Here is an 18,358-nt window from a genome sequence, read left to right as displayed (position 1 = left end):
AAAAATGGATATGCTGGCCTAACACAAGTCAGCCAACACTGAGAGTCATCCTGTAAAGGAAGTGCCTACCCTAACATTAAACTCCGCCTCATGTCAGGTATTAACGGGAAGGCTGGAGTACTATTATGTGAAGAAGGTCAGTGATAGGTCAGTCTGGAAGACTGACAGCTAAGGCGCCTTCCAACTACACCATGATGATCTTTGGACTTACCTGTGTTTTCGCAGATACGTTTCTAGTGTTTCCAAAAGACAACTAGAGTCAATTAAAACTACTTCATCCCTGCATTCTTGGGACATTAGTTCCCATACGTCCATCCAACAACCTCTGCAGAAAGAATCAAATCTTAGTGAGAAGAAGGAATATACAAGGGTAAAACATTTAAAAAAGGTGAGTAAAGGATTGCTTGATTTTACCTGGCTGTTCCCTGGAAAGGTCCATAATGGAAAATGATCCTACACTTGCTGTCCTTCCTGTGGTCTTCACTACTTCTCTTATATGTACTTAACTTCTCTGAACTGAAACTGCTACTGCTCCCTTCACTGTAGTACAGTACAGTACAAAGCTTAGTGACACTGAGATAATCTGAAGGAATAATTTCTATAGTCTACATTAAAATCATGAACTCTTTAATACATTAAGATATTAGTACGATAAGTTTGCAAATTTGTATATAATTACATATTTAACCATATTAAAATGTTACTTAGACAGGTGCTCATATCTTTATACAAAAACTTCTGCTCAACTATTAAGTTTACCTGATATAATTTAACAACATTTACACTTATCAAGATAGTAACTGGTTAAAATACTAAGCATTTTATGAGCAAATCTACTTGGAATGTTTTAAACTCAAAAGGGCTGAAAAAAATAAAATATTTTCACCTATAAACATGGATCAATCTTCCACAAATTGAAAATACTAAAAAGTGTTGATCTACTTAATGTGATTTTATAGCTAGCTCATGGCAACAAAATTCTTATCTACCTTCACATTTACAAGTAACTGGGAAAGTCACAGATTAATCTAATTATAGTAAATAAATTTTTATTTTTACTAAAATAAAGATAGCATACTAAGATGCACACTTTACACAGCCTAAATTAGTAGTAAGTACTATACAAATAATTTTTTGAAAACTTCCTAAAAACTTCCCAGACTCTCCCTCCCCCACAGGTTGCAATGTGGCACTGGTCATGCATTTTGCTTGGCTGCAGATGTGCATTCCAAGAGAAATATGTTTCTATATTCCATTCAATGATAGTCTTCTTGATTTTTCATGATTCTGAACAACTGGCTCCTGTCTGTTCTTCTGCAGGGTCTCACTACAGTCCTAGAAATTCATTACCTGGGATGCTTGAGATGGAAAAACTTCTGAATCTTTACTTAACCTACTCTATATACCTAAATAAGTATTTCTCAACCCCCTGCCCACCCTATAAGGTCATACGTACAATTCAGCTCCCTACTCCCATCTCACAAGGGCTCAGGCCAAGGATCAATGTTCCTTATTTTTGAAACAAAAACCTCAATTCCTGCTCTGCCCTGCATCTTATATTCTTCTATTCTCATCTCCCAAATTTGCAATTTTCTATGCCTGAGTGATCCATAATCTAAAACTGAGTAACTCTCAAACTCAAGTTCTCATTATTGAGGAAAAGGTTCATGAAATCAGAGCTGGGGAATGATTATTATACCATCAGAATGTGAAAGCATTATTCTAAAAAAAGCTTGAAAAAAATTTCTACAGCTCAAATCAAGATTTTATCCATAATCTCTCCAGACCAAATGTCTTTATATCACTCCTTCCTTTCAAGATCAAGCTCTCTAAAAAAGGAAGTCTTTTCACTTCCTTGTTCTACTCCCACACCTTCCACTCACAGTTTAACCCATTACAACCTTGCACTGCATGCACTTTTCTACCCATGCTGATCTAGATTGTTTCCATTCAACCACAGATCTGCTCATCAAGATCACCAATTATCTCAGTGTTGCTATATCCAACAGACACTTTTGGGTCCTTGATAACTCAGCAACCTTCAACACAGCTTACCAACCACCGCCCGCCCCCCGCCGCCCCACACTCTTTTCCCTTGGCTTCCTCCTACCTCTCTGGCGATTCTTTCTCGAGTTTCTTTAGGCTTATTCTTTCTACCATTAAACTGAATTCCTCAGCATTCTTTTCTACTACTCTACTCTTCCTCTAGGTGATCTTATACAGTTGAACAACATGAGGCTGAATTGCGCAGGTCCACTTATGCACGGATTTTTTTCAGTAGTAAATACCACAGTACTACACAATTTGCAGTTCGTGGAATCTGAGGATACGAAGGAACCATGTATACAAAGGGCCAACTAGAAGTTACACAAATTTTCCATTGCGTGGAGGGTCGGTGCTCCTAACCCCTGCACTGTTCCAGTCAACTGTAGGGACTTCCCTGGTAGTCCAGTGGTTAAGAATCTGCTTTCCAATGCAGGGGATGCGGGTTCGATCCCTGGTCGGAGAACTAAGATTCCCACATGCTGCAAGGCAACTAAGCCCGCGCACCACAACTACTGAGCCCAGGCGCTCTGAAGCCTGCGTGCTGCAACGAAGATCCCACGCGCCGCAACCAAGACCCGACGCAGCCAAATAAATAAATTAATTTTTTTAAAAAAAGAGTCAACTGTATATCATTCATCAGCTACAGGCCTACAACTCTGGCCTAGACCTTTCTTTCAGACCTCGCACTTACTCCCAGACAGACAATAACTTGGGTTTACTTGCATGAATGTGAGAATACTCTCAAGAAAACTGAACTAGATTGTTACTACTGATTAGGCTAAAAGGTAATTAACTGTATTACACTTTCCCCTGAAGAAAATCTAGAGAGAGAAAGGGGGGAACAACACAGGGAAAATATAAAAAGAAAAGTCATAGTAGCATAGAATGGCAGTGACCATCCAAAGTGGAGGAGAAGTCTTGGCTAAGCAGACTAAACTCTCTGGCCTGCTATCTACATGGCTTGTGGGAATAACTGAAGCTACCTTAGGAGGTGTTGCTTAACTAACTCCACTCACACTGACTGCATAACTCAGCAAACAACCTTGCAAAACATTTGTCTTCCCATGTGGTGGGGCTAGAGCTGAAGCAGGATGTGAAGTCTGTGGAGGACTGTTTTTTGTTTTTAAGCTGAAATATAGGAAAACATAGCTGTATGTCAATTTAATAAAAGTAGATAACTGATGAAGCAAAGTCAGAGAGAAAAAGAGAAGAGGTGGAATCCGGAGCAAAAGTGGAAGGACTGGTCTTTGAAGGAAGGTGGCAATGAGCACAGATGTTTAAGATGTTGGGGTAGCTGTTGCTTTTCAGCTCCTCAATGAAGAATATTCATAACAAAAACACAGAAGGCAGCCTTTGTATTATATCATACTACTCTGTGGCTTTAGTCAACAGGTTATTCAGAAAAGGTTACTGTCTAATGAGAAAATTAGAATGGATTCTGCATTCAGAAAGTCAGGAATTCTTTAAAGACATTGGTAAATCAGGTATATGAAATAATTATCCTTAGATAAGCACTTTAGGTTGTGTAGAGCTTTACTGGGTTCAGAGCTCTCACACTTAGAAATCATATAAAGTGTGATTCTTGTTTAGATCTTGATTCTAACAAATCAGTGTAAGAAGACACTTTTAGAGAGAGTTGGGGAAATCTGAATATGAACTGGGTATTAGATTATTATAGTTAAAAGTTTTGTTAGGTGTTACAATGGCACTGTCATGAAAGAAAATATCACTGCATTCAGAGATGAATGTGGAAATATGTAGTAGTAAAATAACATGATGCCTGGAACTTGCTTTAAAATACTTCAGCAGGGCTTGCCTGGTGGCACAGTGGTTGAGAGTCCGCCTGCTGATGCAGGGGACACGGGTTCGTGCCCTGGTCTGGGAAGATCCCACATGCCGCGGAGCGGCTGGGCCCGTGAGCCACGGCCACTGAGCCTGTGTGTCCGGAGCCTGTGCTCCGCAACGGGAGAGGCCACGGCAGTGAGAGGCCCGCGTACCGAGGGAAAAAAAAAAAAAAAACTTCGGCAAAGGAAAAGGTGAACAAATGAAATAAATGTGGCAAATCTTGATAACTACTGAGTCTAGGTGAAGGTATTTGGGGGTAAGAGGGTCCTTGTATAGTCTCTCTACTTTTCTATGTGTTTGACAGTTTTCATAATAAAAGTTTAAAAACTTTTTTGTTCCTGAGTATAGAAAAAAAAAAGGATTATTGGGCTTCCCTGGTGGCGCAGTGGTTGAGAGTCCGCCTGCCAATGCAGGGGATGCGGGTTCGTGCCCCAGTTTGGGAAGATCCCACATGCCGCGGAGCGGCTGGGCCCGTGAGCCATGGCCGCTGAGCCTGCGCGTCCGGAGCCTGTGCTCCGCGGCGGGAGAGGCCACAACAGTGAGAGGCCCGCATACCGCAAAAAAAAAAAAAAAAAAAAAGGATTATTAACTATTAACACACCACCACCTGGTCATCTAGGTCTTTTTACCAGAGCGGAAAATGTCAATTTAACAATGGTGTCAACACTACTAATGAGATATCCAAAATAAACTAATTTTTAAAATTAATTCAGAAGTATAGTTTTACATCATCTCATTCTCTCCCCAAACAAAAGTTACTTCTTAGAAACTCCCTTCAAATTCCACTGCTTCTCCTTACCACCCCTAACCCCAAGCAATTTTGAAGGGGCAACTGTGACACTGTGCTAGGAGATGGGGGCAGAAGCAGCCTTGGACACTGTAGCTCCTAACCAAGAAGAAAACTGCAAGTTAGTTACATAAATTCACATTGCTATAACTGATTCAAGATTTTTTTTTAAATCCTTGATAAATTATTAGGGAGACCTAGAGACAAGGAAGACAAGAAAAATAATTTATACATTATGACTATTACATAGATTAAAAAAACGATACCACGACTTTGAAAAATTTAATATTGGCTACATAAATTTCCACAAAGATCTCAACCTCCTTTCTCTGAAACATATTTAATACAAGGAAAAAAAAAACTTAAAAAAAAAAAATCAAACCTATGTAGTCCCAATGCAAAAAGGCCTACAGAATCAGGAGACATTTATTTTGACCAATTAAATGCTTTTTATGTTACAGTGTAAACAATTAATGAAATAAAACTAGCAGGGCTTCTTTTCTTTTCACCAAATGTGATCAACATTTATAATCTTAACACCGACAAAGCATCCTGATAATCATTTCTACTTACCCCAAAGGTTTTGGTTTGTGCGTATCTAAGGAGTGCAACTGACATCTCTTGTTCTTTTTACTTTTTGGAATAGCATCTATCATGTCATTTAGTTTGGACCTAATTAAAAATAAAACATTAAAGGTTTGATTAATATTAACTTTTCTTTAGAATTTTCAAAATCTCTATGCCTTTTAGTGAGAAGTATATGTAAAGTATTAGACATATCACTTACTTTGAAAATTTCTCATCAAACTCTAACCCAAGAGTCAGTACATTTATATTCCCTTTCCATTCACAGCCTATCGAAACATTGAAGACCTGCCCTATTCAACATACTCTTGCCCCTAGACTACATGTGTCTCATTCATCCCTGCATCTGCATTGTATCTAGCAGTGTGCCTGGCACTCAAATATTTTATGACTGATTGCTACCTGACTCTCAGCCATACTCCCTTGTCCAAACATTAGATATCTAAACATACACTATCCTTGGGAATTCCCTGGCGGTCCAGTGGTTAGGACTCCGTGCTCTCACTGCTAACAGCCCGGGTTCAATCCCTGGTCGGGGAACTATTATAAAATCCCACAAGCCACGTAGTACGGCCAAAAAAAAAAAAAAAAGGAAACAATAAAAGATACACTATATACACTAAAAGATACAGTATATACACTATCCCTGATGAGGAGCCTTCAACAGAAATTTTATGCAAATATAGAAATACATAAGGCTAACTATCCAAACCCTGCATCCAATCAGCAAAGCTTGTCAACTCTAACTTTTAAATATATTCAGAATCAAATCATGTCTCATCACCTCCACCGTTACCACCCTTGTCCAACTCGCCTCTCTAGCTTAATCAACTGCAACAACTGGCCTCCCAAATGGTCTCTTTGCTTCTACAGTTTGCCTTTACACACTATGTTTCACTTAGCAGCTGGAGTCATCTTTTCAAAACAAAAATCACATTATGTTATTTCTCGATTCAAAAACCCTCCAAGGCTTCTTTTCTGAGGGAGAGTAAAAATCCGAAGTCTCTACCACCACCTCAAAGTAGGTTTGGTCTTCAGACCTCTTCTCTTTTCCTATTTACACTTACCCTTTGGTGATCACATCTCATCTCATGGGTTTAAATATACATATAAATACTATATATATGTTGATGACACAAATTTATATCTCTAGGCCAGAACTCTCTGAACTCTATCTGGACGTCCAACTGCTATCTCAAATTAACACATCCAAAAGTGAGTTCTGCAAAAGTGCTCCTCTCTCCTCCAGGCCTACCCACTTCAGGAAATGGAAACCATCTGTCCTGCTCTTTAGACCCCAAATCTGGGAATCATCCTTGATGCCCTCCTCCATATCCAATCTACCCAGAAATCCTGTTGGCTCATTCCTCAAAATATATCCAGGATCCAACCATTCCTCATTATCTCCGTGGCCACTATACTGGTCACTATTATTTCTTGCATGGACTACATTAAACAAGCCTGTTTCTCCACCCTTCCATGACCGTTCTACTTATTCTCAACACAGAGGTGACAGTAAGCAAAACTTCAAGGGAGACCATGTATTCCTCTGCTCAAAACCTTCCCAAATCTTCCCATCTCAGAGTTAAAAATACAAAAGACCTCAAGATGGCACTCCATAATTAGGCCTTTTAGTACTCCTGTGACCTCATCTTTTATTACCATTCCCTTCATTCATCTGGCTCCAGCCACAATGGCTCCCTTGCTGTTCTTCAAACATTCCAGGAAAACTCCCACCTCTGAACCTTTACACTTGCTGCTCCTTCTTTGCCTTCCCCCAGATATCTACATGCTTCACTCACTTCATTCAAGTCTATATTCAATGTCATTTTATCAGAGAGGCCTTCCCTGACCACTCTCCATATGAATTCTACCCACTCATTGTCTATCTCCCTTACTGGTTTGTCTTTGTAACTTAACATCCTTGACAAATTATGTATTTGTTTACTGCCTGCCTCTCCCCACATGAGAAAAGAAACTTTACAGTCACTGGCACATAGGAGTTACTCAATAAAAGTGTTGAATCTGGACTCAAGCTTTGCCCCAACCAAATTTAGAAAAAAAGCTGCCACTGTCACCAAGTTTAAAAATTTAACAAACTCATTGTTTCTTAATTGATTATACTCACCCATGTACATAAAATAATGTATAAAGCTTCTTTGCATCAGTCATGCAGCTTCGAGTTACAGATAGGACTCCCTTGGGCCCCACAGTCAGGGGTTCAAGGGCAGGATTTCCAGACTCTACAAGCTGGGAAAAGAGGCGCTCCACACTTCGACGACAACCAACACATGGGACAAGCTGAGAAAGTGCGCTCAAGACTTCACGCGATGTCACCACCATGGCAATACTTAGATCTTGCTGCTTAAGCATACTATGTCGCTGAGAGAAGAGGGAAAGAAAAATAGAGTTTGTAAGAAAGACATGAAATGACTCTTTCACCACTCTTTCTGGTTCCTATCCTTGTGCAGTGAGTACAGCCTGGGCAGGGCTTGCCATCTCTATCTGCAACTGAGTCAGTAAGGCAAGGCAGTTGGCCTTGTCCATGCTGTACTGAGTTTGCTCCACAAATCCCCGTTCTAGAATCTAGGGTATAAAAAACTCCACTTAGGATGACAGGGCTATGCAGTATGTGACCCAGCATAGGAAAAAGAAGCCCTGCATGTGGAAATTTAGTGCCTGTCAAATGTGCATTAAGCTTAGTACTCTCACTTAAAATAAAAAATTTCAGAAAGGAAAGAAAGAAAAGAATAAAGACACAAAGCAGCTTTATCATGTCTTTTTCTCAACCTTTAGCAACACACTACATTTAGCTACACAAGTCAAGTCAGGATAGTGATCATGTAGAGCAGCAATTCTCAACCTGGAGGTATGGGCAGGTATGTCATGGATTAGTGGGAGAGAACAAGGCCTATCTTACCTATGTAGGAGCCTGCAGTGAGTAACTAAAATGCTGGTGCATATGAATGTTATCTGTTGGTTATGACAAGGAAGAGAAATGACTGAGAACCATAGCTGTAGAGAAATGGGCAAAACTCATAAATAACTTCTACTTAGATGGAGTTATAGTTATACTACAAGTAATACCTCCAGTTTACAAAAAAAAAAAAAACAGATGAGAAAGTAAGATAACTCCCAAAAAGGATATTCTCACATTTACTATTAACCTTTAATTCAAAGTTTTCTCCAAAAGTTGAAATAGAATTTTGAAATAAAGTAACCATTTATCTTCCTTTACCTTGATCATATATAGTGTATTTACAAAGTATCACACTGTTTAATAATGAAATAAGACTGGGAGTTTTGGGTTAGTAGATGCAAACTATTACATTTAGAATGGATAAACAAGGTCCTACTGTATAGCACAGGGAACTATATCCAATCTCCTGGGATAAACCATAATGCAAAAGAATATAAAGAACATATATATGTGTATAACTGAGTCACTGTGCTGTACAGCAGAAATTAGCACAACATTGTAAATCAACTATACTTCAATAAAAAATTAAATTAAAAAACAAATAAAAATCAGAAAATTCACAAGATTAATTTTTTTTACTGAACAAAACAATTACTACAGAAAAAAACGAAGTTCTCAATGAAAAGCTGTCTGCTCTACCTTCTAAAAACAGGGAAATTAAATTTAAACTAAATTTAAACTGGTGAAATTAAAGCCTTACAGACATGTAAAATGATAACACACCACCACCAAATCTTTCAAATCACAGGTATGTAAATATACCTGGAACAATAGTAAAAGAAAGCAACCTCACTGCAATCTTAAGACCTAAAGAGTCCTAGGTAAAACAAAATTAATACTTACAGGTAAAATTTTAAATGACTCTTTAAAACACACATACATACATACACACACATGCGCACATGCGCACACACACACCATTTAAAACATTAATTTTTAAAACTATTACCTGAATGAACTGCTTTAGTTGTGCACCATTATTTTGATGCCCATCGAGATTTAACACATTGTCAGGAAATTCCATCACCATCTTAATATGCAAAAAAATAAAAATCAATTATTTTATCCTCTTTGAGCACATGATACAGACTATTTTATAGTCTCCTAGGATAGAAATAGACCCCTAGCCCAATTTGCTCCCTCCCACTTCCATCAAAAAGTTAAAAAAAATCCAAGTTACAGTTTCTAAAGCTAGAAATGGTATAGTCATTAAAATCAAGGGCACTGAAGTCAGGCAGACTTGAATTCAAATCCCAGCTCTATCACTTACAATTTATGTCATAATTCTGGGCAAGTTATTTAACCTGATTTTCAGCTTCCTCATTTGTAAAATGAGATTAAATAATAATTTTTCGTATCTCTCATCAAATGGGTTGTGAGGATTAAATTATATTTTAAAATGTTTGTTGCAGTGGCTAATAATAGCATTTAATAAGTGAAATAACCTGATATCTTACATTAAATATCCTGATATTTTCAGTTATTCCTCAACTACAGAATATAATAAATCTTACCATGTAAATGACTATATAATGACTTCACTACACACACACACACACACACACACACACACACACGCACACACACACTCAGAATAATACCCAGCACATAGTAAATGTTTGCTCTAATCATGAACCGAAAAAAATATACTGTGATATTTATTCGATTATCAAAATTCACTACCAGAGGAAGAGGGATACATAAAGCTTAAGGATGTCACAGGATGTCAGATAATGGGAATTAGTAATCAGCACATTTCACTGATTCGTGACATCACCAAAGTACCTTAGTTATGTACCACTAGAAAAGAGCCATTATAACTGGAAAATGTCACCAAACGAAAGAAGCATACCAATTTCAGAGATGTTAAATGTGAAAAAAAAGTATGCCTTCAAAACAATGAAATAAAGTAACACATTTGTATCTTAACTAAAACACTGTTAAACATATCAAACATACTGTGCTAGAACAAACTTCTATTTCCAGATGACAAGGGGCACAAACTCCTACACACCCAAAGAGTGAAGTCAGGATAAAGAGACCATTTGAGGCAAAACCAAAAAACTAAAAAACCCCACCCACCTGAATGTGATCTTAAAAAGATTCCTCCCTTCACCAACCAGCACCACAAAGACCTGCTTCTTTAATCAAGTGACCATTCTTTCCCCTCCACATTAGAAATGAGAGCCTAAAAACATGCTTGTTCTAGCAGTAAACTGAGGACTAAACAAGTAAGGCAAATATAAGCAACAGATATAAGACATTTTCTTTATTAAGAAGGGACTACTGGATATGTGAACTAGAAAGACAAGTGGATACTAAGGATGGACAATGACGCCAACACCAATTCAACAATCCAGAGGACTTCAGTGTATTTCACAGGCTCAAAAACTGCACGTACAATATGATTCAAATTTTTATGTGTATATTTTCTTACAGAAAAAGAAAATACATAATATATTAGATGTGGCTATCTCTAGGCAGTGAAAAGATACATGACTTTTTTCTTTACATGTTCCTATCTTTCCCAAATGTATTATAATACACATATACCACTTATTACCGGGGAAAGAGCTACTGTTCCTTGTTTCCAATTCTATATTCATTATACCATATTCAGAGACATGCTTCCATTTCAATAGCTTTTACTATTCTGGAAGTTTCTTCTTCCATACATACAGACTACATGTCCTTATCTCACAATTTTAGGATCAATTATCCAGTTTTCAGGTTAATCAACTTCTCTCCAGTTTTCCCTCTCAGAGTTGTCTTATCTCCAAAGAGTGGTGGTGATAATAATAAAGACATTTAATGTAGCTTTATGCATACTAGCCATTGCTCTAAACACTGTCATATATTAACTTTGCCAACAGTACAAAGTAAAACTGGTCATCTAGTCATCTTAATAATCCTGGTATTAGAAATCCTGACCCATGAAGACTGAAAAAAGAATAGTGCAATTAACTCACATTATGTTTTCTGGAATCACCATATGGTTTAAAACACAAAGAAATTAACTGTCAAGTCATAAAAAAGGTATAGGATAAACTTTTAAAGCCACATAGCTCAACAGAACACTGCAGGTCACTCCACATCTACCATTTAAGCAACTAATACCTTGATTTGCATTTCCACTTGCTTTATACAAATATACACCATTTCACCACATATTAATTGCCACCATAAAAAAAAACTGAGACAATTACCTATACTACTTTAAGATCAAAGTTACTCAATTTACCAAATCAAGGTCTCTCCAGTCCAGTTCATAGGTGAAATCCTAAATTGACTCCGTGTAAGTGAATTATTTTTATTCTGATATTTTATTGTTTTAATAATTAAAGCAGGGGCTTCCCTGTTGGCGCAGTGGTTAAGAATCTGCCTGCCAATGCAAGGGACACGGGTTCGATTCCTGGTTCAGGAAGATGCCACACGCCGCGGAGCATCTAAGCCAGTGTGCCACAACTACTGAGCCTGAGCTCTAGAGCCCACGAGCCACAACTACTGAGCCCACGTGCCACAACTACTGAAGCCTGCACGTCTAGAGCCCGTGCTCCGCAACAAAGGGAAGCCACCGCAATGAGAAGCCCGCGCACCCCAACGAAGAGTAGCCCCCACTCACCGCAACTAGAGAAAGCCTGCGCACAGCAACGAAGACCCAACACAGCCAAAAATGAATAAATAAATAAATTTATAGGAAAAAAAAAATTAAAGCAGAGGTCAAAAAATACACCTAACATACTGAGACCTACCAGCTGACCTTTAAAATATATATGTATGGGGCTTCCCTGGTGGTGCAGTGGTTGCGAGTCCGCCTGCCGATGCAGGGGACACGGGTTCGTGCCCCGGTCCGGGAAGATTCCACATGCCGCGGAGCAGCTGGGCCTGTGAGTCATGGCTGCTGGGCCTGGGCGTCTGGAGCCTGTGCTCCGCAACGGGAGAGGCCACAACAGTGAGAGGCCCGTGTACCGCAAAAAAAAAAAAAATATATATATATATATACATATATATATACATATACGTATATAAAATTTAATGGATAATACCTACTTTAGGAATCCTTTTTAAAAAGTCTATAAACAGGGTTAAAATTTAAAAAAAACCAAAAACCCCTCATTTCCAATCATTTCATTTTCACCTAACTAGTACAGATAAATGTCAAGATCAGGTCTATTACTGCATCTTTCCTGGGTTTCACTGGCTTGGATAATACTAAATTTTCTCTTGTACATACTCAATACCACTGGGTTAGAAACTTTGCACTCACACTAAGTAACTACTGTCCTTGCCTTTCACTTAGGACAATGGCTTTTACCTTGCTGTTTACTGGCCAATCACTATATGCTCTTCAATGATGTCACCACAATAAGAAAAAGGGAAAAAAGAAAAAGAGGAAGATAGAGGATAGCAGCACTATTTTTCCCCATTCTTTAAAACCACTTCCTTGACTTAATCTTCAGATTCTAGGTTACCTAAAGGAAGATGGTCATGTAAAGTATTTCAGGTGTGGTCTCACAGAGGAATCATTAGTGTTTGGCTTCATGATGAGGTTGCCTATCCCTAGCAAGCCAAAGATAGAACAAGTCATTGTCCTGCAATTACTGCTTTATAAAGTGTATTGAATCCATTACCCACTTTCACTCTTAAGTATCTGTCCTGGTTTCTCCTGACCACAAATAATCTGTTCTTAGCACATTCTCACAAGCTCTAACCCAACAATACTAAGCTTGTATTTATTAAAAATCATTGTCCCTTTAGTTTTAGTTTTTTACTTCCTTATCCTCACAGCCACCTGCAACATCTATCACCTTTGGTAAATTAGTTAAATATTTAATCAAGAGTTGAAAGCAAACAATAAATACTAAACTTCTAACTGATGCTAAATACCTAATCCCCAAAAGGATATGCTACATTTTAAAATCTTTTTTAAGTCTCAATCAAAAAACCTTTATCAGAGTTTCTAGTCCCTTTTAGATTGGTTTGAATTAGAAGGGTAAACTGTGTTCCAGAAATATTGTAGCAATCTGACAGTATGCATCAATAATTTTATAAAAGGTTTTTATCCTTTGACACGTAATTTTCCTCCAAAACCCTGAAAAAAAATTGTTAATGCAAAGATTTATGCATTATTTATATTCTTAGAGTATTATTCATAGTAAAAACTAGAACCACCTCTATGTCCAACAAAGGGAGAATGATTACATTATGGAATGTCACACAACAAAGTATTACATGGCCACTAAAGCTGTTTAAGAATGACAAGAGAAAATGTTCTCAATATTACATTTAGTGAGAAAAAAGCAAGATATAAAGTGTTACAGAAAACGATACATCTCAACTCTGCATCTGTGTCTATGATGGGAACTACACCAAATGCTGCTATATTCTTAGCTATCTCTTGGAAGTAGGGTTAAGAATAATTTGTTTTGCAATTATTTTTCAAGATTATTTTATAAGGAGTATATATTTTGACTATTAATTCCTTTAAAAATACTTTAAAAATCTTAATTCTTCAAAGATGTCTTTAAAATAAAATCTGTATTCTGTCCATCTGCTATTCTATAATTCTAATAACACTGAAAAGCATTTTGGCTACATAGCGTACCACTTTCCTGAATATTCCACCAGTTTATTTATTGGAGATTTTCTGAAATACACCTACGTCAGCACTGTACTCAAGTATTCAAACCCACTAAACTGCCATATGAGTCTTTCAAATGCGGCTACAACATACCACATGAAAGAGGAGGCTACTTCCTCACATACAAGCTTGTTAATTTCATTTTACAAATCCAACTTAAAATTGCCCAGTTTACCTAAGTAGAGGTTTCAGCTTCTGTTACTAAAACGACAAATATTTGTAACTGATTGTAAACATTACAACTAGACTTAACATCAGAAGCTAACAAGATTCTAAGACTACTGGAAATAATGATCACACAGTTTCCTCAGTGCATTACCTATGGACCCTAGGAACAAAGACCAAACCAAAAGTTAACTTCAGGGTGACAATGCCATCAAACTAACAATGGACCCGTGCATAACCCTCTGCTGCAGGCTTCTCCCCTCCCTCTTCCCCAACAGGTGTTTGCTCTACATTATTCCTTTAAGTAGCGTTTGGTAGAATGGTTCTGAAACTTGTTTCCCTAAATATGATGCATTCTTGACAAGATTTTTCACTAACCAGCATTCAATGACCGTGCATAAGTTCCATAACAAAGCAATATATAGTCTCACTCATTTCCTAGTGATAAAAACCCTTCCACAGTAAAGAAAAACTGCACCTTTTCCTAAATAAAATGCTATTTTAAGATATTTAAGTTGAGTAAGCCTAAATTTTATTTGCCTGGGTCACAAGTCCACAATACAATAAAAATGAAACTCAACCACCAGGTCAGTCCAATCCCAACTTCTCTAGAGAAATAAGTACAAAAACAAATCACAGGGCAGGTTACCTCTTTTTCTTTGGAAAATTTTGGAAATTCATCATTGTATAGAGAATAGAGTATAAAATCCCCCAAGCTGACTATTTTAAAGCACTACATGATGGATGTATCAATGCTACATTCACATTAAAGGTGATTACGTGAGCATAAGGAGAATCAGTGTCTTTTAAATTTTTGTAAATACTCAAACTTATGATTTCCCCTGTTTTGATAGTATACACTCAATAGTAATCTTATGTCCAAACACACAGAACTTTTTTTTTTTTAACTTCAAAGGCTTTCTGGGACAATAAACATAAAAGGTTGATACCAAACTATGTGCTCTAGAAAAGTGTCTGTGTTGAAGGGAGAGAGAAGAAAGAAAATATCAACACATGAACTCATATTAGTTTTCAAACTGAAAAATGCATCATTTAATTTGATCAGTGTTAGTTTTTTAAAAAACTACTTAAAATACAAGTCCATTATACTTTTAATGCAAAAAGTGCAGAAATCATGACCACGGCATACAAGTACCCTTTCTAATTCAACAACACAAATTCTATTTACCTTATATCAGCCCAAATCATTCTACCTTTTTCCATGAAAAAAAAATGCACGTGGATAATTATAGATGCTTTCACTTAAAAAGTTCTAACAAATTAAGTCATTCAATAGCTCTTCTAATCCTTTTAAAGGTACTGCAGCTCAATCAAGTCTTAACTGAGACTGGCAAACAGAAAGGCATAAACTGGCATCTCTACAATGACTTGCATTTTATACAAAATTTGAAAAAAGTTCAGTAGATATTTGCAAAAAAGAAATTCAGGAACAAAACAGATCAACTGCCTTTGAAAAGGAAAAAAGCTAAAGGTGTTACGATGAAGACACAACACCTTATCAAAGCAGGCAAATGTATAATCCAAAGCTTCAGCATCATCAAAACGCAGATTTCAAGATATTCAGAAAAGGTTCATTTCATTTCGTAAGAAATTGTGGCAAGCAACTGCACTCATTTCCTGTTCAGATTCAATTCAAATTTCTACCATTTCCTTTTAAAGGAAATACTACAGCAACACAGGGCAGAGGGTCTGTAATGCTGTACCACGCTAAAAAGGAAAACTACTCAGAACTGGGTTTTGACATTCAAGATGAGCAATCAGCTTTTTACAATGCTCTTACACATTCAATCACTTTGCTTCCTTTGAAAAGGCTACCTGTAAAGAATAACTAATGACAAGAAAGTCCATTTTGAAGAGTCATGGCCTAGCAATACAATCATTTCGAACAGTTTTAACGTACGGGCATATTGAGACTATAACGAAATCAGATCATTTTAGTGGAATCTTTACTGTGCAAGAGCATGTCACTCTGCCCTCAGTAATTATGCTTATGAAGAGCTGTAGTATTAAGATAGAAAATAGACAGGTAGCAGTGCAGCTGCGACATTTCCAGATAATTAAGCCTCCCCGAGGGTAGGTCGTTTCTGTAAGGGATAGGCCCTTGACGCCCAATATCCTTCAACCCGTATCCGAGGCGCGTGCTTTGGCAAAAGCACCGTCTGCTAAAGGGAAAGGGTGAAGCTAGAGGGTTGAAAAAAGCAGCGAGAGCTGGGGTGAGGGGCTCAAAGTGCGTACGGAGCGCTAGCCTGGGGCCCCGCAAAGGTTAGCGAGCCACCCACTGCAAAGGCGAGTTTGCGGGGCCTGCCGGAGAGAAGGCCTCGCCTAGGAGTTGCAACACTCTTTCTCCAGTGCGCAGCGCTCGGCCTGGGGGAGGGGGAGGAGGGGAAACAGCTGCCAGGGGAGCGGCGAGCCTGGCCCGGCCCGGCCCGCTCACCGTGAGGGTGTCGTCTATGTAGAGGGGAATCTGCCTCCTCTCGAAGGGGAACTCCTCCTCCCCGTCCCTGCACACTGCCACCAGTCGCGCCATCGTCCCCGACGCTGCCGTTGCCACCGTCACCACCTCCTCCCAGCTGCTGCCGCCGCCGCCGCCGCTCCTGCCGCTGCCGCCTCCTCCCAGCTCCTGCCTGCAACAGCCAAACCCCGCGAGCGTAAGCACCCGCCGCCGCGCAGCACATTCGCCACGGGGGGGAGGGAGAGGAGCAGGAGAGACGGGAGATCTGAGCTGCGTTTCCCATCACCCGATTCCACACGCGCTCAGCCAATCAGCGCCGAGCAACGCCGGGACCCGCCCCCTCGCGCCGCTCTCCCTCCCCACCCCCCACACCCACCCCGCCGGCCTCCAGTCAGGGTCCAAAGGAGAGGCGCAGGGGACCCGCCGGCCCTGGGGCTTCCCTAGCCCGTCAGCGGAGTCCCGGCTCTAGGACCCCACCCCCGGCCTCCGCTCCGCTGCCCGGGGGCCCTCAGCCTCCAGCTGACCCCTTCTCCCCCTTTAAGGGCGAGCCCCGCCCAGTGAGTCCCCTGGGCTGCAGTTGCCCAGCGCGACCCCGCCCCTGGGAGGGGTCGACCCCGCCTCAGCTCTGCGGAGTCCGAGGTGGGAGGCTCAGACCATTTCCTAGCCATTCTCGGAGGAGCCTCCCGGTTCTGACTTTCACCGTTTTCGTGGTCGCCTCCCTGACCCCCACCTCGGCTCCCCGTTACCGGCTGACAAGGCCCGCGTCAGGGCCGGCCTGGGCGGGAGCGCGGCTCCGAATACCGTTTCCTCTCCAGGCTCAGTCAGCCGCTGGCGCCACGGGGAGTGGGGGAGGGAAGGCGGGGGACGTGGGGAGGGAAGGCGGGGGACGTGGGGAGGGTGGGGCAGGGAGGGGCCGAGAGCGCCGGGCGGGGGCCCCGCCTCCTCTCGCGAGACTCCAGACCCACGCTCCTGAGTCGCGTTTTTCGAAGCCCTAGCGGAGGCGGTGGGTTGCTCCCCCGGGTGTCTCCAACGCGTTACCGGCACCTTCCACTGAGTCTAGCTACTCAAATAAATACGAAATAGGGCTGCTATGAGGGATGAGTAGGCCTAAACTCAGTCCTCCGCTGCGCGGGCCTGGAAACCGCTCTCCCGACGGCCGAGGGGCGAAGGGAGCGGAGCCGAAGTGACTCAGGGCCGATCCGAGGGTCGGGGCCCAGTGAGGACTTGGGTAAGTGGGCAGGAGCTGAGGCTTTCCAAATCAGTGAGAGCAAAAGGTGGGAGTGAGGGAGTGGAGACGTGCATCTGGGGGCTAAGGGACAAACTCTGGGTCCTTGACGCCGCTTTCCCTGACCCCCTGATCTACCAGGAGCCCCCCGGATTACTGTTTCCCAGACTCGATTCGCGATCTCGCCGAGGGGGCAGAAAATATTTAAGTGCTGACAGCTTTTCGTTGTCGTTGTTACACTAGAGACAAATAGAAGACTATGTGGAGAGTGGCTTGTGTATGCGTCCTGGGCAGAGACACTTCTTGGACTGGGTTAATATTAACTTAGAGGCTCAGAAAGGACACTGATTCCCTTGGGCAAAGTGCTGGTGCTGGCCAAAGGCCCTTCCCTCTGACCCTCTCCTGAGAAGCAGAGCTGCTGACAAGCCACAGCGTGCCATCATGTACTCGGTTCCTACCCTGAAGGCTTTGGAGGCCAATATAGTTGTTGGAAAGTATTGTGCCTATGAAAGTCTTCACGATTTTAAGGATCAATACATTTGCTGCTCTTACAACTAACTAATCCTGGTAGAATAGGCTAGAGCTGTGATACTGATCTTTAAAAAGCATTT

The 18,358-nt window shown here is 40.5% G+C and overlaps 1 protein-coding gene across 8 annotated transcripts in view; it reads right to left on the bottom strand.

Annotated features, from left to right (window-relative positions):
* The window catches only part of GGNBP2 (gametogenetin binding protein 2), a 31,542-nt gene extending 14,192 nt beyond the window's left edge, over positions 1–17,350 (bottom strand). For 2 of the 8 annotated variants that reach the window (XM_027087329.1, XM_027087328.1), the window contains exons 1-6: positions 16,505–16,803; positions 9,193–9,273; positions 7,392–7,645; positions 5,252–5,350; positions 415–540; positions 212–325 (exon numbers count right to left, since the gene is read on the bottom strand). In XM_027087329.1, the coding sequence (XP_026943130.1) occupies positions 212–325; positions 415–540; positions 5,252–5,350; positions 7,392–7,645; positions 9,193–9,273; positions 16,505–16,597 (767 nt within the window). In that variant the 5' untranslated portion in view covers positions 16,598–16,803. Of the gene's footprint in view, positions 1–211; positions 326–414; positions 541–5,251; positions 5,351–7,391; positions 7,646–9,192; positions 9,274–16,504; positions 16,804–17,252 lie in introns of those variants that run through there. The other 6 variants (XM_027087326.1, XM_027087325.1, XM_027087327.1 and 3 more) reach the window with 6 other exon arrangements.
* Between the last annotated feature and the right edge of the window lie 1,008 nt (positions 17,351–18,358).

The sequence above is a fragment of the Aethalodelphis obliquidens genome, unplaced genomic scaffold (genome assembly GCF_003676395.1).
Source record: "Aethalodelphis obliquidens isolate GAN/ISIS:26980383/991018 unplaced genomic scaffold, ASM367639v1 scaffold58, whole genome shotgun sequence".
Classification (NCBI taxonomy): Eukaryota; Metazoa; Chordata; class Mammalia; order Artiodactyla; family Delphinidae; genus Aethalodelphis; species Aethalodelphis obliquidens.
Note: the sequence above shows the minus strand (reverse complement) of the source record. Positions and strands in the feature narration are given on the sequence as shown.